At 43.4% G+C, this 19,028-nt stretch overlaps 5 protein-coding genes across 8 annotated transcripts in view; 3 read left to right on the forward strand and 2 right to left on the reverse strand.

The window, feature by feature from the left end:
* Window positions 1-12,969, forward strand: part of LOC108621464 (disintegrin and metalloproteinase domain-containing protein meltrin) — a 39,214-nt gene extending 26,245 nt beyond the window's left edge. For all 4 annotated transcript variants that reach the window (XM_089468138.1, XM_089468150.1, XM_089468152.1 and 1 more), the window contains exons 3-9: window positions 4,161-4,276; window positions 5,840-6,040; window positions 6,127-6,278; window positions 7,188-7,521; window positions 7,591-8,950; window positions 9,029-9,161; window positions 10,643-12,969. In XM_089468138.1, coding sequence (XP_089324264.1) covers window positions 4,161-4,276; window positions 5,840-6,040; window positions 6,127-6,278; window positions 7,188-7,521; window positions 7,591-8,950; window positions 9,029-9,161; window positions 10,643-12,512 — 4,166 coding nt within the window. In that variant the 3' untranslated portion in view covers window positions 12,513-12,969. The remainder of the gene's footprint in view (window positions 1-4,160; window positions 4,277-5,839; window positions 6,041-6,126; window positions 6,279-7,187; window positions 7,522-7,590; window positions 8,951-9,028; window positions 9,162-10,642) is intronic.
* On the forward strand, window positions 9,168-10,519 carry LOC149270572 (uncharacterized). Its single transcript, XM_089468306.1, has one exon. The coding sequence runs from the start codon at window positions 9,358-9,360 to the stop codon at window positions 9,829-9,831; it is 474 nt and encodes a 157-aa protein (XP_089324432.1). The 5' UTR covers window positions 9,168-9,357; the 3' UTR covers window positions 9,832-10,519.
* Window positions 12,970-13,005: 36 nt separating the features above from the next.
* Rad17 (Rad17 checkpoint clamp loader component) lies at window positions 13,006-14,983 on the forward strand. Its single transcript, XM_018018779.2, has 4 exons — window positions 13,006-13,171; window positions 13,230-13,888; window positions 13,947-14,407; window positions 14,467-14,983. The coding sequence occupies exons 1-4, from the start codon at window positions 13,157-13,159 to the stop codon at window positions 14,889-14,891; spliced, it is 1,560 nt and encodes a 519-aa protein (XP_017874268.2). The 5' UTR covers window positions 13,006-13,156; the 3' UTR covers window positions 14,892-14,983.
* Window positions 14,971-16,821, reverse strand: Hexim (Hexamethylene bisacetamide inducible). Its single transcript, XM_018018782.2, has 3 exons — window positions 16,654-16,821; window positions 15,917-16,456; window positions 14,971-15,855 (listed from the first exon to the last, which is right to left on the reverse strand). The coding sequence occupies exons 1-3, from the start codon at window positions 16,673-16,675 to the stop codon at window positions 15,389-15,391; spliced, it is 1,029 nt and encodes a 342-aa protein (XP_017874271.1). The 5' UTR covers window positions 16,676-16,821; the 3' UTR covers window positions 14,971-15,388.
* Window positions 16,822-16,935: 114 nt separating this feature from the next.
* LOC108621468 (serine protease ea) lies at window positions 16,936-18,720 on the reverse strand. The gene is made up of 4 exons (XM_018018781.2): window positions 18,274-18,720; window positions 18,032-18,210; window positions 17,802-17,979; window positions 16,936-17,725 (listed from the first exon to the last, which is right to left on the reverse strand). The coding sequence occupies exons 1-4, from the start codon at window positions 18,341-18,343 to the stop codon at window positions 17,022-17,024; spliced, it is 1,131 nt and encodes a 376-aa protein (XP_017874270.1). The 5' UTR covers window positions 18,344-18,720; the 3' UTR covers window positions 16,936-17,021.
* Between the last annotated feature and the right edge of the window lie 308 nt (window positions 18,721-19,028).

Consider the following 19,028-nt stretch of genomic DNA (forward strand, 5'->3'; position numbering starts at 1 on the left):
AGCATTACGGCAAAAGCAGCCCATTAGTCGTCAAAGCTATCAATCATTAGATTTTTTGTTTGGACTAATTAGTTTCTCAAGAGTTTGACTACATTTCGTCTTGCTCTCATGATTTACTATATTTCTTGGGATATCCCAAGGGGCAATGCTGCATTTCGTCTGCAAGTCATTAGCGCTGCTCTTAAAGCATTGATTAGTCACTGCCGATTAATTACACATCCACAACTTCTGGCATATGGCTGTACATATGTTTCAATATGATTTTCATTCTTAGAAATACATTTCTTATATTTGGAATCCAATTACGCCCAAACCAAACAAATGCTCGTGCCAAATGGTGAATTTCTAAACAACTTTTCAATATATATACATACAATATTTATTGGCGGAATTTGCAAATATATCGAATTCCTCAGAGACACATTCATTATAAATACAATCGAGCGTGTGAGATATGGCAAGGGTGTTTAACAACAGATGTGAGCAATTTATAATCTAATTTCCTGCTCGATTACCTTTCACTCTTAGAACAAACCTCGATTCGAAGTGTTTACCTATACTAATTATACTTATACCATAATATACTTGCTACGATATACCTTCCACCTAGAACACACCTCGACTTAAGTAGTTATACCTATACTACTTAAGTTATACTATACTTATACCTAGACTTAACTGTACCTTATACTATACTTATACTTATACTTATATTATACTATACTAACATACTATACTTATACTATACTTATACTATACTATACTAACTATACTTATACTTATACTATACTTACTTAATACTTATACTATATACTTATACGACTTATACTTATACTTATACTTATACTTATACTATATACTATACTACTTATACTTATACTTATACTTATACTTATACTTATACTTATACTTATACTTATACTTATACTTATACTTATACTTATACTTATACTTATACTTATACTTATACTTATACTTATACTTATACTTATACTTATACTTATACTTATACTTATACTTATACTTATACTTATACTTATACTTATACTTATACTTATACTTATACTTATACTTATACTTATACTTATACTTATACTTATACTTATACTTATACTTATACTTATACTTATACTTATACTTATACGTATACGTATACGTATACGTATACGTATACCTATACTTATACTTATACTTATACTTGTACTTGTACTTGTACTTGTACTTGTACTTATACTTATACTTATACTTATACTTATACTTATACTTATACTTATACTTATACTTATACTTATACTTATACTTATACTTATACTTATACTTATACTTTACTTATACTTATACTTATACTTATACTTATACTTATACTTATACTTATACTTATACTTATACTTATACTTATACTTATACTTATACTTATACTTATACTTATACTTATACTTATACTTATACTTATACTTATACTTATACTTATACTTATACTTATACTTATACTTATACTTATACTTATACTTATACTTTACTTATACTTATACTTATACTTATACTATACTTATACTTATACTTATACTTATACTTATACTTATACTTATACTTATACTTATACTTATACTTATACTTATACGTATACGTATACGTATACGTTACTAGACTTATACTTATACTTATACTTTACTTGTACTTGTACTTGTACTTGTACTTATACTTATACTTATACTTATACTTATACTTATACTTATACTTATACTTATACTTATACTTATACTTATACTTTATACTTATACTTATATACTTATACTTATACTTATACTTATACTTATACTTATACTTATACTTATACTTATACTTATACTTATACTTATACTTATACTTATACTTATACTTATACTTATACTTATACTTATACTTATACTTATACTTATACTTATACTTATACTTATACTTATACTTATACTTATACTTATACTTATACTTATACTTATACTTATACTTATACTTATACTTATACTTATACTTATACTTATACTTATACTTGTACTTGTACTTGTACTTAACTTATACATACTTATACTTATACTTATACTTATACTTATACTTATACTTATACTTATACTTATACTTATACTTATACTTATACTTTACTTATACTTATACTTATACTTATACTTATACTTATACTTATACTTATACTTATACTTATACTTATACTTATACTTATACTTATACTTATACTTATACTTACTTTACGATAACTTATACTGTAACTTAATATACGGATACTTATCCGTACTTGTACTTGTACTACTTACTGTACTTAACTATGTACTTGTATTGTACTTATACGATACTTATACTTACTTATACTTTACTATATTATTTACTATACTTATACTTATACTTATACTTATACTTATACTTATATTTTATATATTATTACTCATTCTTATCCGGTTTTGAGCTCATGTCCTTTCACTTTAATGATTTATACGGCTCTTCAACTGCAAGACTTGAATTATGTAAAATTGATTAGCCTTTCGTTTGAGTACCGTTCATCATGGCCATGCTTAACAGTTCTTAATGCTGGCTTCTCCAATGGCGTCCTGCACTGACAAGGCCAACAGAAAAAAAGAAATGCCGCACAAAAGATGCGAATTTCTGCTTATAAGCAAAAAGAATTCAATTTGCGAGCTCTTCGTGCATTGTGCGTTAAACGTTTCGTGTTATAAAAATATATTTAAAACAAGAACACGAGCACGAACAAGTAAAACCGATTATTTTCATCAGATCGAAGTTTAAATACACTTGACCAAGTCATTTTATAAAATATGTTGGAATTGATGTGTAATTCTTCTATCTATATCTTTGTGTACTTCTTCTAAGGGAATTTAATAATTAGTAAGCTAATCCGAGCGAAACGGATTAATTCTTATAATTAATGGATAAAAGAGGAAAGTTTTCGGATCTAACTTCTCTTTTGTCAAGAATAAATATACTTTATGAGATAGTGTCAATCCATTCAAAAGTTTATGATGTCAATAATAATGCCATTTCGAGAGGGTATTAAAAATGATGTTTTTAAATATATTTTTGGGGGCATCGTGTAAGACAAAAAGCCCTGACGCGTGTGACATTTGGTAAGCGTCTCTGGCTTTTGTGCATGTGGAGAAACCGTTGATGCTGATGCTGGTGATGCTGCGACACTTTGGCTTGCTCTCTCCAGAGGTCTGGACTTAGCAGCAATGGCTAAAATTGAAAGAAAATTCTTTTTTGGGCTCCCCCAAATGCCGAGTCTTATTGTTTTATTTTTTGTTTTCATTTTACTGCCATGTGAGAGGCCACTTGTACCGCTCATCTGTGATTGTGCCACTGTGTGCGTGTGTGTGTGTGAGTTTCTTGTATGTGTGAGCCCACGCATGTGCGAAATGCCTTAAAATGTATCCGCAAGACACAAAAGCTAAAGCTGCTGCATGTCTGACAACACCGTTGTCTGCTGGTCTGCATTAATTAGACGTGTTTTCACATTACAGCAAGGCCTCGACAACAGTTCTTTATATATACATACATATATAGATATATACATACTTATTCTGAGTAGACCTAATTCTGTATCGCACATACTTAATTTATGAACTTGCTAATTTTAGCGCTGCTCACGGCCATATATCACACTTCAGTCATCTGACAGTAAGAGAGATGCTTGTCAAGCTGCTGCGGCTGCTGTTGCTGCTGCTCGATGATACTTATGAATATCTATCGGATACTTATGCATGTGCTTTGTACATTGTTGCATCTTATCGGGCATCTGTCCATCTATGTAAACACGTTAAATGATTATGAGACTGTGTTGGCATTTCGCTTTTTCTTTGCTTTTAATTATGGGCTCAAGTTGTCAGCGTTTTGAGTTTGGAACTTAAGCCCATTTGAGACACCTTTCAGTCAGGGCCAGAGTGTTTCACTCACAGCGGATTTGTCATTGTCGTTGTCATTGTCATTGTCGTTGTTGTAGTTGTAGCTAACTGGGTGTGCCCCCTTGGATAGACCAGATATACACGCTCAGATATAATACACAGCAATGTTGAACAATGTGTTTTTGGTCTAATTACAACTGTTTGACTGGTAATCATTTTGGCATATTTATACTTACCTTTTCTTTCTGTTTCCAGCACACATTGGTGACTATTTTCCTGCCCTTAATGAGTTTTCAACTCACACTGTGATACGCCCCCAAGTGCATCATGGACGCACTAAGCGCGCCCTGCAGAGCACTCTGGATGCATCGGTAAGTGTGGGACTCCGTGCTAGCTGGAAATTATAATTATGAACGCCAACTGAGGCCGCATCTGGGTCAACTCACAAAGAAGAGTGAACAAAAAAGAAAGTATCTCTAATTCACCAGAAGATCCTACTGAAAAGCCAGAGAGAAAAGCAGGTTAAGAAGCATAGATAAAATTATTAAAAGCTCGCGAAAGAATTTAGAAATTAACGAATTTAAAATAATTAAAGAATTTAAAATAATAGGAAGTAAAAAATAAAAGACTAAACTGAACAACAAATAGCTTAACAATAGCTGAGGGCGAAACAAATTCATGGAAACGTGAAAATCCCCTTGGGAGAAGCAAAGGAAGTAAATGAAGTGAGAGTAGAAACAAAGAGAGAGAAAGTTAAATTGTGAAATAAGTATGAAAATAAAGAGAGAACCAAGAAGAGGCAAACCAAATAAAAGCAACAAGTAGAGATCAAGGCAAACAGCAAAATGAGAAGAACTGAGAGAAGCTGAGATAAATTAAGAAATGAGTTAAGGGACAAAGTGAGCAGCAGAAATAACAAATAAAGTGAGAAGCAAGTCAAGCAATGAGGCAAGGAATGACAAATTGAGAATTTAAGTAAGAGAGAAGCAAAGTGAGAAGCAAATTATAAAGTGGCTCTTGCTTTACTTAAATAAAAACCAGAAACGAAATGAAGCGAATAAGCAACAGAGTAAGAATTAAATTGAGAATTAATGCATGGAAAGAAAAGTAAAGCAGGAAGAAATTTGATAATCAAATTCTGTAAACGTAAGAAAGCGAAACAAGTTATAAGTAAGGAAGGCAGCTAGGAGCAATATCACATGAGAAGCAAAACAATAATTAATGCAATGAGTTCAGGTTGAGAAGAAAGCAAGAAGCAAATGCTAGACAAATGAGAAGCAAAACAAGAAAGCTTAAATAGAATTACAACTAAAGCGTGTCTCTGCTCTGGAGCTGATGGACAGTTTAAGGCAAGTTAGCGTAACTAAGTTGGGAGTTTTTTAATTAAGCAATTTGAGCGGCCGTTTGAAATGTCATAAGCATTGAGTGGCCGTTGACACGAACTTGGCTCATTGCAGGCCGCTTGTAATTAGCCCGGCCTGATAAAATGGCAAAAAAGCGAGGCCGGCCGCCTAAGTGAATAAAAGTTAGTCGAACGGCCAACAAAATTAAGCAAAAATTGTAGAGCGAACAATTTGACATGCCACTGCGAGCCGTTGGCTGCGTGGGCCACTGGGTGGGCCGCTGGGCGTGCCAGAAATAATAAAAAAAAAAAAAACAAGGGCAAAAAAATGGGGAAAATGGCAAAAACGGGAACCGGCCAACAAAACCCTTTTTAATTAGTTTCCACGCGTGGCCCGGCGCGCGCCATGGGAGGCAGAATTTGACACGTTCGCACCTAGAAATTGTTTGTGTGGGCGCAGTTTGGACTGTGTGGCGTGTGTGTCCAGGCTTAACTTGGCGTGCGAGGATTACATTGAATGTGGAGCAGACCGTTGAAATATGGAAATCTGTTTAATGCTTTAATCCGCTGCTATCTGCTCTCTGCGTTCCAGGACGGACTGCACGCGCCGCAGTTAACGCTGAAGTACACGCATCAAGGACAACGCATCCAAATCGAACTGCAGCGCAACGATCGCCTACTGCCCGACGCCCACTTCCTGCGGTACCAGAACGCCAGCAATCGGGAGGACGGCGCCGCCGGCTACGTGGTGCGCAATTTTACCAAGACTGACGTTGATTTATGTCATTATCAGGTGAGCAGGCGCTGCAGTTACGGCAGTTTGGCTCTTTTTTGGTTATTTCTGTTTTTCTTATTTAACCACATTCTGTGCCTACGCAGGGACACATACGTGGCCAGCCGGACTCGAGCGTGGCCCTCTCCACCTGCCACGGCGGCCTCAACGGCGTAGTCTTCGATGGCCAGCACACGTACTTCATACACCCACATGGCAAGGCCAGCGGACGGCTGCAGGATGACCACTATCTGCTCAGGTGAGTGGTACCTTGATAAATTGCGAGTCAGCTAAGAAATGTGCTTTCCTATTCGAGATGAGCTTTACGAGGGAGATGCCTTATTAGTCAGAATTCGCTTTGAAGAATTATCGCAACAATTGCTTTAAGCATTAGAATAACCAAAAATTGACTCTTTACAATCATCGATTGAAAACTAATGTCAAGGTTAAAAAATCTATTTAGATGAAAAAGAATGGCATATACTTATATATGAAATTGAAAATTATAAGAAAATGTCTCATGGTAAAAATCATATAATATTACCATTTACAGACTTGAAATTCTTGATCATAATTTATTCATTTTTTTATACATAAAAATATGTATATTTCATTTAAATTGAGGTATTTGTAAGCTTTCATACCTATTCAGTTGAGCAGCGCTGTATAGCAGCAGTTGGCAATTGATAACATAGGGCTTAACAGTGCGCCTGTTAACAGCGTGTCTGCAATACAATCGTAATTTTATATGCGCAGCTCTTATTTTCGAGTTCGAACACATATTAAAGTCCATTTCGAATGTGATCTATTCACTTCTGCTTCCATTCTTCGCGTATCTCTCCTGGGCTATCGTATTTACTCAGAGACGTTCGCGTGAATGAGCAAATATCACGCACACATATCTAAGTAGACGGCGCTTATCCGAGCCCATATTTACTCTGCTGTGTCTTGAGCCATGCAGCGTGAGCGGAGTTGGAGCTGGGTCTGGTTTGGGCAGTGGCCTGCCGCAATGTTTGCCTTATTTGCGTTCAATAAATATGTGTTTTTTATTGGTTTGCCCATGTTGCCTCATGGGCCATGGCATACCCAGGCCATCTAAGGCTCACTTCCGTTATTAATTTTTAGCCACGGAAGTATTAAATTACCAGCGATATTTCGGTTTATTTAGGCACGCCGATATGCTGCAGCAGAATGCCACCTGTGGCTACGACAGCCACAAAGACAGTTATGAAAATTGGCCCGGCGAGAATCTGGAGGAGGATGAGGTGGAACAGCCCACAGTGCCGCAACGCTTGGATGGCGGGGAATTCCAGCGCATGCTGAGACGCAAGAGACGCCAAACGGACGAGAGTCAACTGATACGTGGACCGTACAATGCCAACAAGTACTCCAGCTATGTGGAGCTGGTCATTGTGGTGGACAACAAGGTGTACAAGCATTTCGGGGAGAACGCCAAGCGAGTCCATCAGCATTGCAAGGATCTGGCCAACATTGTGAATGCCGTAAGTAGCCGCCGAATAATGCTAATCTCTTAGTTAGTGAAGCCACTAAACCACTTGAACCACCTGCAGCTCTATGTGCCGCTGAACATCTTTGTAGCGCTCGTGGGCGTCGTCATTTGGAACGAGTCGAATGAGATTGAGTTCTCCAGCGATGGCGATGTGACGCTACACAACTTCCTCAACTATCGCAGGTCGAAGCTGGTGGTGGATCATCCCAATGACAACGCCCAGCTGCTGACCAAGGAGACGTTCAACGGCAGCGTCGTGGGCAAGGCCCTCAAAGGACCCATCTGCACCTATGAGTTCTCCGGCGGTGTGAGCGTGCAGCATAGCCAGGTGTTGGCTGTGGTGGCCACGACCATGGCCCACGAGATGGGTCACAATTTTGGCATGGAGCACGATTCGAATGACTGCCACTGCCCCGACGAGAAGTGCGTGATGGCCTCGTCCAGTTCGGCCGTGGTGCCGGTGCACTGGAGCAGCTGCAGCATCGATCAGCTGACCATCGCCTTCTCGCGCGGCATGAACTACTGCCTGCGCAACAAGCCCACGCGCCTGTTCGATTCGCCGCAGTGCGGCAATGGCTTCGTGGAGCCCGGCGAGCAGTGCGATTGCGGGCTGCCCGCCCACTGCGAGAACAGCTGCTGCAATCCGGTCACCTGCATGCTGCACACGAATGCATCGTGCGCCACTGGCGAGTGCTGCGACTTAAACACCTGCCGACCCAAGATGGCGGGCAGCACTTGCCGTCCGGCGGAGAACGAATGCGACTTGCCCGAGTTCTGCACCGGCGAGTCGGAGTACTGTCCGACGGATGTGTTCCGCCGTGACACCGAGCCCTGTGACGGCAATCAGGCGTACTGTTTCCTGGGCACATGCCGCTCCCACACCAACCAGTGCCGCATCCTGTGGGGGCCCACGGGCGACAACTCGGTGCACTGCTACGAGAAGAACCTGGAGGGCACCCGCCTGGGCAACTGTGGCTACAATCTGCTCAACCAGACGTTCGTCAAGTGCGCACCACAGCACATACACTGTGGCATGCTGCACTGCAACCACCTGAACGAGCGCCTCGAGTTTGGCATGGAGTCGGCAGCGGTGCTGTCGCACTCCTTCATCAGTCACGATCGCAAAATCGTTGCCTGCCGCACGGCCCTTGTGGATCTCGGGCTGCAGACCACCGATCCCGGCCTGACGCCGAACGGCGCCAAGTGTGGCGACCAGAGCATGTGCGTCAATCAGCAGTGCCTGCCCCTGGACCGTGTGCGCCAGATGGGCATGGGCGCGCGCTGCCCGGAGGACTGCAACGACAACGGCATCTGCAACAGCCGCGGCCACTGCCACTGCGACGTGGGATTCGGCGGCGAGGCGTGCAACAAGGTCGGGCACGGAGGCTCCGTGGACAGCGGCCCAGCCACAGACCCGAGCAGTAAGTATTATCTGCAGGGAGCAGCTCAAGTAGAGGCATATCTCACTCTTCTTCTTCTCCTTCTTCTTCTTTGCTCAGGTGCTCTCAGCCTACAGCGCTTGCTGTACATCCTGTTCTTCGCGGTGCTGCCGATATTGGTCTCCTTCTATTTGTTCTACCGTTTTGCGATCCGGAACAAGCTCTTCGCCAGTGGAAAACTAACCGAGAATATGTATGTATCGTCATCCACGTCCAGTAGCAATAGCAGCCGCAGCCGCAGCGGCAGCAGCAGCAGCAACAGCAGCAGCAAAAGAAACAGCAGCAGCAGCAGCAGCAAAGGCTGCGCCGCCGTTTCTTACTGCTCCACAGCTAGTTCAGCCACAGCCAATTGTACTACGTCTGCACCGCCACCTACACCAATAGAACCAATGCACGTTAACACATCACCACTACCACCATTACCACCACTACCACCAGCACCACCACTACCGCCACTTAACCACACACAAACTACTAACACTGCAACAATTACTAATATACACGCCACACTGCCCCGCCTGAAGTCCAGTCCTGGCATACTCGCTGCAGTGCATCCGCCTGCGATGCCAAAGAGCCAGAGCCACTACGAGGCGCTGCATGCGCCTCATTTGCGGCGCAAGCTTTCCAATGCAGCTGTGGCTAGTGCTTCATCAGTTGCAGCAGCCACTGTGCCACCGCCCGTGCCACCGCACAAAAACAACACAAACAGCAACAACAACAACAATGGCAATAGTAATTCAAATACAATGCGCCGCAAGCTGGACATAACGGCGCCGCGTCTGCATGCCACCACAAATCCCTTGGCGCTCACCGAGGGCGCCCAATACATAAAAAGCGAGCCCGCGAGGTGTGCCAAATACTAACAATAATAATAACAACAACAACAATAACAAACACACTGCCCAAAAAACAACAGACAACAGTTTCTATTAGCTTCCTTGCGGCATGTGGCGTGATTTACCATTTTCTTTTGCTTTCCAATTTCCCTTCAACCCATTTTCATTTGTGTTTGTTTCAACTAATTTTAATCGGTGTTTGCTTTATTTAATTATTATTTTTATTAATATTATTATTATTATTAATTATTATATGTGCCTAATAAATACTTGATTTTAATGCTATTTATTGGTGTTGCTTATGTTTATGTTTGTCTTGCAATAAAATGGTTAAGTTTTCTTGTATAACTAATCACAGTTTGTGAATTTTAATTTTCTAATTTGTATTACATTTTATGTTTAATAATATATATAGAAAATTTGTAAATTATTGATTTTCTAAATATGATTTATTTAGCTTTACATTTTATCATTTAAGCAGAACACTGTAAAGTTGCTGTTAACTGCATGTTAAAATCTCTCTTAAGCTATGCAGCTTACAGCGACTTTGGTTGTAAATCTCATTGTGTAAGAGCCTAAGACCGTTTGCTGTTAAATGCATGTTAACAACGTGCGCATGTTAACTACTCTCTGTTAACTTTATTTAGCCTTGCTTCTTTCGGTGTTGGTTCCTATTATTGCCTGCCTTTCTTTGACCCTGCACTGGTCTCTGTTGGTATGTTATACAATACACAATATATACACACACACACACTATATTAATATATATCCCAAATTCTATAGAGATCTATTGACTCTGCTTTAGCTGCTTGCTAATTCCATTGCGTTGTCTTTGCAGCTTGAAGAGCGCCAGCGGGCACAAGCAGCCGTCGACGCGCTCCAATCAAAATGGAGCTGGGCCGCCCGCGGGCGGGCCCAATGGATTACCGAAATCGACGCCCAGCAGCACGGATGACATGAACTCGGCGCTGCTGAAGTCGCCCAGCGATTCGAGCGATGCAGCCGCAGCTGGGAATGCGACGAGCATGTTTGGCAAGTTCAAGGGATTCACATTGCGCCCGCTGAACAGTGCCAGCTCGCCGGCGAGCAACTACAGCGGACCGAATGTGGCCTTTGTGCAGCCGACGGTGCAGCAGGACAACAATGGGGTACCACAGCGTGCGGCACCGCCTCCACCCGTTGTTAAGCCTCTGGCAGAGCAGAGCGCAACAAAGGCGGCCAGCACATTGCCCAGAGCAGCGCCTGCGCTGCCACCGCCGAATCCCGGCTCGACAGCACGCCCTATCATATCGAAGCCCAAGCTGGACTCCAGCACGCTGACCATGGTACCGCTGAAGGGCGGCGATGAGGATCTGTCGCCCACGCGGTCGGCGCCCGCTCCACCCGTGCCGCTGCACACGGATCCCAAGCTGAACATCAAGCGAGACGGCACCATCCGTCGCTTTGCCTCGTTCCTAAAGAAGGAGGAGAAGCCTCCGCTCAAAGAGAAGACCTACATTGATCGCGAGCGGCTGCGCACATTGGAGATATCGGCACCGATGCCGGCGGCAGTGCCGTTGCCGCTGCAGACAGAGTCCTCCAACTCGGACTCGGAGACAACACCACGCGAGGAGGAGACCAAGAACCTAGTGAAGCGCACCCAGTCAATGCGTTCGCCCACCAAGAAGACGCAGGTGCAAACGTTTGGTTCGATGCGTTCGCCTCCCGGCGCAGCCCGGCCTAAGAGTTCAGTGAACACTGCCAACTCCACCGGCACACGGCCCAAGTCCCCGCCACCACGACCCCCGCCGGTGACCAAGAAAACCAATTCAACCACCTCGTCGGGCTATCAGCTGCCGGTGGCTACCGCCCAGACGACGACGGAGAATACCTACGATGACTGCGAGTTCGTGGAGTCGCCAATGCGCGCCTCCAGCGATGCAATCTACTCAGTGATTGACGAGATTCCGCCGGCAGCGCAAACACTGAAGCGCAGCGATCTGGTGGCCAGCTTGGCCAGCGCAGGAGGAGGCGACGATATGGGTTTGCTGGGTGAGATTGTCAATGAGTTTGAGAAACTCAATGGCGGCGACTCCATCTACTCAGGAAAGGTATCAGCAGCAGCAGCAGCTGCTACGGCTACCACAGCACTAGATCCGCCAGTGGACGAGCCGGAAGCGCCACGAAGTCCACAGCGTCCGGCACCGCCGCGGCCGGCGGGCAGCAACAGAAACAGCAGCTCGACCAGCGCTGACGAGAAGCCGGCCGTGACACCCACATATCTGCGTGCACCTCCCATCAATGCGCCCGTGGCGCGTGTGGCGCCTACACGCTCCGACATCTCACCATCGCGCGCATTTTCCAGCTTCAGGCCGGCGCCAGCAAATGCAGCCAGCAGCAGCAGCAAAACGAATAGTAACAGCGGCGGCGGCAGCAGCAACGCCGGCAGCAGAGCAGCAGCTGCGCAGCCGGCACGCATCAGCGGAGGAGCGCGTCCCAAGTCCTTTACCAAGTCAGCTAAACCACTGCCCAATGGCGTGGCAGCCGCGCCCTCGGCCACCATACAGAAGCCTAAGCCGCTCTCGGCGAAGCCTTCGTTCAGCGGCGAACTGCCGAAGCGTCTGGCTGGCGCAACGTCTGCGACGACAGCGGCCGCACCAACACCACCCACAGTGAAGGCGTCGACGAATATAGCGTCGCTGACTCAGCGATTCGAGCAGCGAAAGTAGTTAGGGGCGAATTCAAACCTATGACTTTATATGATGTAAGCTAGGCTAGGCACGATCAAATATCATTTTTGGCACTGATTATCGAAACAGTTGTTGATATTCATTCCTTGTAGCTATCCCTCTAGCTAGGTCTAAGACGTTGCTTAATTTACGTGCTTTTTAGTATCTCAATAATGTTATTTTAAGCCTAATTTACGATATCGTATTGATATGTAGTTATATTATTATAATTATATATATATATATATACTTTTTATGCTGTTTGCTTTTGTAAATAAAAACCAAAGAAGTCCAATTGTCACAAAAAACTAAAAAAAAAAAAAAAATTCGCTGCTAATTGAAAGCAAGTATTCAATGCAAAATAGTCCATGGTACTCTTAATTATAATGTTATAATGTTGTACAGTTGTAAAGCGCACTTGAGATATTTCAAAACGAATAAAGAACTATTCATTCAATTCCAGTCATATTTGCTCGGCGAGGCGATTTCAAAATGAGTTTGAATTGAATCCGTTTCATTTAATGTAGCTGGGCAGCACTGGAAAATAATTCGCCGCATTTTTTCGCTGTCCAGTGGTGGCACGTCGATATTCATGAGGAATCTTCATTTATCGAAATGCTGTAATATCGATATGTTGAATTAAAATGAGCGCAAAAAAGGTAAACAATTGGTATTTCGCTTTAAAAACAGAATAAAATATCAGAATATTGTGAACAGAAACCATGGGTGAAGTCGGCATTCAGTCAGCTAACCATGACACCAAAGGCCGGCCCAGCTGCCGTACCCTGCAAGCGCACAAGAAGCGGCAGTGCCGCAGCTGCAGCTGCAAAGGCGGCAGATGCAACTGTAGAATCCACTCCCCCAAGTGCACTGCAAATTGTAGACTTAACCGTGAATGAGGATACTGATGGAGAGGCCAATGCAGCGACACCAGCTGTGAGTGAAAATTGGATGGATTGCTTTGCACCAAACACAAGCGAAGACCTGGCTGTACATCCCAAGAAAGTTGGCGATGTTCGCAACTGGTTGCAGCACTGCGAGGCGATGCGAAAGAAGTATCCGGCCCAGATTTGTCTGCTGACGGGACCAGCAGGCTGCGGCAAAACGGCCACGCTTCGTGTACTGGCCCAAGAGATGGGTTACGAGCTGCAAGAATGGATCAATCCCACAGACTGCGAGGAGATCAATGCGTTGGGCGATCAACCTAACGAGGGAACTTATATGGGCTCCCAGCTGCAGGCATTCAAGAGCTTTTTACTGCGCGCCTCCCGCTACAAATCGCTGCTGTCCACGGGGAACAAGCGATTGCTACTTGTGGAGGACTTTCCAAATTGTTTGTTAAAAGATGCAACAGCCACATTTGAGGATTTGCTGGAGTAAGTTTAATGCACTCACAGAGGAGAATCTGATCTATAATAAAAGAGTTATTTTCAGTGAATATGCCAACTATGGCAAATCGCCGCTGGTCTTCATAGTAGCCGACAGCAAATCCCGTATGCTCAACATCAGCTACAAGCTGTTCACGGATCAACTGAAGGCCAAGCTGCGCATTGAACACATTAGCTTCAATTCCATAGCAGCGACCATTATGCAAAAGTCCATGAAGCGCTTTGCCACTCTGATGCAGCAGCCCCAGCACAAAAGTCTATATAAATTGCCCACGCAGACGGTTGTAGACTCGATTGTGGTGTGCGCCCAAGGGGACATTCGGAATGCGCTGATCAATCTGCACTTTGGTTCGCTGAAAGGGGCGCCGGGCATGGAAACCAAACAGCTGAATGTTAGCGTTCCAAGCAAGGGGCGCAAACGGAAGGCAACAAATACATTAAAATCCATTGGACGGGATGAGTCTATAACAATGATGCATGCGCTGGGTCGAGTTTTCAATCCCAAATGTAATGAATAACATTTCGCTTCTTATATTGAACATTACTGAATCCTTTCGCTATTGCAGATACTGAAACTAAGGACAAGTGTCTGCTGCACAATCCAGAGGACTTAGCTGAAGCCTTTTCCACAGAGCCAAAAAACTTTGTTAACTTTATTCACGCCAACTACCTGCCGCATTTCCAGAATATTGCCAATGTCAATTCCGCGCTCAACGATATTGGACTGGCAGACATGCTGCTCCAAGAGTATAGGGATGAATCGCTCTCCTTGGTGGGCCTTACCATAGCCGTGCGTGGCTGCATGGTGGCCAATGTGACGCCTGTCTCAGGCTGGATGCCTGTGCGCGGGCCCAAACGTCTTACGATTGAGCCACAGCTGACGCCAGCGGAGCAAAGGCTACTAGGCGTGGCCAGTGGTGCCATCTCTAAGCGCCTCTATGCCAGCGAATACAGCTCATTTGTTAAACTGATAGCGGATAAAACCAACTAGGGAAGCTAATTTATAAAATATAGCAACTATTAGTAAAAATTTTCAAATTTTGTCTGCAAATAATTTTTTAACAATTAAATTAAATATTACAATTCAACGCTTTTATTCAATTACAATTCGGGGTTATCTTTATAAAATTTCAAAAATTTCCACAATCTCTTATGCTTCACATTTTTAAAGCAATTTTGGCGGTTTTTCGTTTGTTTTGGATTTGAAGCATTTGATTATAGCGCAAGCCTGTTAAAACTACATAAAAGCATTAGCATTTTTGTTTGCGATCAATTTGAAGTAACTTCCATTCAGTTATTTTCTCCAGGGGTTAAGTATATCATATAATTATTCCAAGGTGTCTTTTTAATAAGCTTATGGCTACAACTTAGCTCTTAAAAACTACTTAAACGTTAACGGAGTTTTCCTAAATCATGCAACGTTTCTACCATAAGTATTAGATCATCTATGTACAGTTCGAGAACTCAATTAATTTCACATGGAACATTTTAATTGGGCTCTCCGTTGACGGCATCGTTATTCTTGGCATCCTCACTGGAGTTGTCATCCTCCTCCATGCGGTTGGCGTCCAACAGAAGCAACTGCTCCTCCTCGTTGGCATGCCCGTTCTGGTGGGCTTCAATCAACAGTTGAGGCGATCGTGAGTGGCTACGACTATGACGATGGGCGCGGGACTCCGCATGGCCGTTGGCTATATTTAGGCCTGCCACGCCCATTTCGTGTCCATCGCTGGTCGAAGATGAGCTGGATGTAGTGCTAGATGTGGAGCTGCTGCTGTCGCTTTCACTGTCTTCGCTGGACGAGTCCATGGGCGTGGGCTCTTGGGGTTGCTGACGCGCCTCTAGTTCACAGACGGCACTCGCCGTTGGAGCGGATGCAGAGGGTGGTGATGCCGCCGCTGCGATTCCAACGAGTAGGGTCGGCGATCGCGGTCGTATCATATGTGATCGGAGCACTAAAATTGCACATTTTATTTTGAAATGATAACAGAAATGTAAGTGTAACATCTCACTCACTTTGATTTTCGCGTGTTAAATCTCGAATCTTTTCCTCCAAAGCGCGAATTTTGGCACCAAACTCCTTTGATATGTTCTGTGCATTGAGACTCAGTTGACGCTGTCGTCCTTGATCTTTAGCATACCGATCCTCGATTTGCAAGCACTCCTGTATGAGCTCCTGTTTGCTCATCGTTTCTAGTCGCTCGACGCGCGCACGTTCGTAGACGTTTGAGAACTCCTTGGAAAGGAACAATTCCTGATCCTCGGTCTGCGAGCCGAAGCAATTATCTTCAAAATCGTCTCTGGGCAACTCAGACATATGCTCCTCCATCAGGAAACGATTCGTGTTATAGGGCACCAGCAACGAACGCGAGCGAACGAGTTTAGTGCGAGCTCCACTGCTGCAGCTGGCATTAGCGCTGTTCATGGTTGCCACGGCTCCCATATCCATTTTCCAGTGCGGATACTGATTCTTCGTCTTCTTGGGTAGCATTTTGGATTTCTTTCCTCGTCGATGCTTGCGCCTTTGTGTTGCGCCGGGAACGCCTTGGGAACTTTCTTTAAAGACAACGAAACGAAATCATATTTTCTTTTTGAATAACGGCCGTCAATCGATTACAATTTAGCAACTCTGGCAACGAAAGCGACATCAACAGCAAAAGTCTATCGATATCCACTAATAAGATAGTCGCCATTGTCGCTTACATACGCACGAATGCAAAATTTGTTTGCACAGCTCTGTGACCAATTTTTACCTGGTTTCGCAGCTTCAGCCATTAGAAATTCACGCACAAAACAGTCTATGTTGGATTTTAGCACAAGTATATGTGTTTTCACAAACTAAACACTTGTTAAACTTAATTTAAGACCTTAGCTCCAAGCGAGAGCAGCGCGTATGAAAGAGAAATGGCTAAAAACAATGTCTACACCGATAGTTGTATCTGAGCAGAATCGATTTTCCCGACTGCATATCGATGTGTTGTAGCTGTAGTTGTATCGTAAAACTCCTACAATTTGAATAAATTTCGGACTCACAGTTATTTTTTGCACCCAAGAAAAGTTTACATATATATTTTACCAAAGTCATAACATAAGTATATAAAGGACTGTATAAATTAATTCGTCAGGCTTTTAGATTACTATGTATCCACTCAATGTAGGAGGCCACACGGGTATAGATATCCGGCCAGCCAGTACTTGGACACGGTACAGGACCGAAAGACAACAAGCCGCCAAGAAGATAAACGTTATTCTTTAACAACATAAGCGGACCGCCAGAGTTGCCATGACACTCATTGGTTTTGGCAGACCCGCACAATTGGGATGCCATAATATGTATATTTTGGGCGGCATATTGCTTCTGACAGGCTTCGATAGACTCAATGATAACCTCACTCTTTCTTAGGCGTGAGCTGGAGGTGGCCTTCCAGCCGCCCACTTCCGTAACCAGATCCTCCAGCTCATCGGCGTGCAGCTGCTGGTTTGGCAAGCAAATGGGCTGCACGTAGTTGTTGAGCTGGACGGCATCCTTCAGTCGTATCATTGCAATGTCATACGTTTGACTGAGGCTGTCCTTGTTATAGTCCGGGTGCACAATGATCTCTTCGATGAGCACGTCCTGGTAAGGAGGAGCACATTCCGTTTTGACAGGTTCCCCACTGACCTGGCAATCCGGATTTGTCAACGTATCCCATTCGCCCAACCGTACGGCACGCATTTGCCAGCCTCCGCTGCTTATCGCCTTTCCAGAGGCACAATGAGCCGCCGTTAGCACATAGCGTTCGCTGATCAAAACGCCGCCACAAGCGTGAAGTTTCTCTTGGCTTGCTGCGTAATTTGGAAAAAAAATCAATGATAAGAACTAAGCTCACAATTAGTGTAATAATAAATGTCATTTACTTACGTTTCGTATACTCAATCAGCGCCAGCCACGGATACTCATTTATTTTCGTTTCCGTATCATTGGAGCGCTGCCATTTGACCCCGCCGCATTCGCGAGGCAATAGTGGATGTGTCAAGGCGCCCAAGCTATCTCTACTCACTAGCCCTGCGCCAGTTCCACCTTGAATGGGGCAACACACCTTCAACGAAACATAAATAATTTGGATTTGCATAAATCTATTGACTGCTTACGTTAATATTCCCATTCTGTTGTCGGTTGCACTGATTATCCCTGAGCAGATTCCTATCAGACTGGGAAACAGGCGGTGCAGAAAGTATCCCCATGAAGTACTCACACTCGCGCACAGGAATACATTGCCCCATGACTCGTCCATTGCGGATGAGCGACAAACAGTCTCCTTTCCGTTGGGCTGCAGATAGGTCCCAATATTAAGCTCACAAAAGACGAGTTTGTTGAAAAATCCCATAATTACCTGCTGCTGCGCTCAATGTCACCGCCCAGACAACAACAACGGCTGTTAACCTGCCTGAATTAACTCCCATGCCCGTGCAGCTACTAGTTAGACGCTTTCACACAGTCAGTCCAAGCGTTCGAAATTTTTAGAATATTTAGAACGAATATATATTAGGCAGGCCTAGCTGTTGAAACGACGCCAATCAAGTTGGTGTTATGACTGAATGATCGAGTTGTGAGCCAAGCTGCTGTCTCCCACAGAGAGAGCGTGATTCCAGATAACATAAATCAAGTGGCTTCATTTGTGTGTTGAACGGCCGGCAAAGTGACCATAAAGTCTTCAAATCGTTATTACGTTCGATTTGAAACTTTTAAACAATACAGTTGGTCGTTACCGTAAATATCTGTGTAATGTGAAATAAAATCGAAATTATTTACAAGTGAGATAAACGTAACCGTCGTCTGTCCGGTAACTGTGAACAGAAACGAAATACTTGTGACTAGCCGTTGCTGTCTGCTATTCGTCTGTTACAAATTAACAGCAGCTGTTAAATTCAAAACTGCAGTTAATATGTAGTTTTTGTGACAAATTAATCATCAAAATATTAAATTATGTTTGTCAATATATAACTAAAGTCACTCCGAAACACTTTAAACTCAAAATAATCATATAGGTTTCTAAAAATTTTAATACGATTGAAAGAAAATGTTCCAGACGAGAGTAAATGTTCGCTGTTAATAGCAGTTCAGCAAAATGTTATCCATATGTCATTG

This window comes from Drosophila arizonae, chromosome 2 (assembly GCF_054131065.1).
Source record: "Drosophila arizonae isolate 15081-1271.41 chromosome 2, UAZ_ARI_1.0, whole genome shotgun sequence".
Lineage (NCBI taxonomy): Eukaryota > Metazoa > Arthropoda > Insecta > Diptera > Drosophilidae > Drosophila > Drosophila arizonae.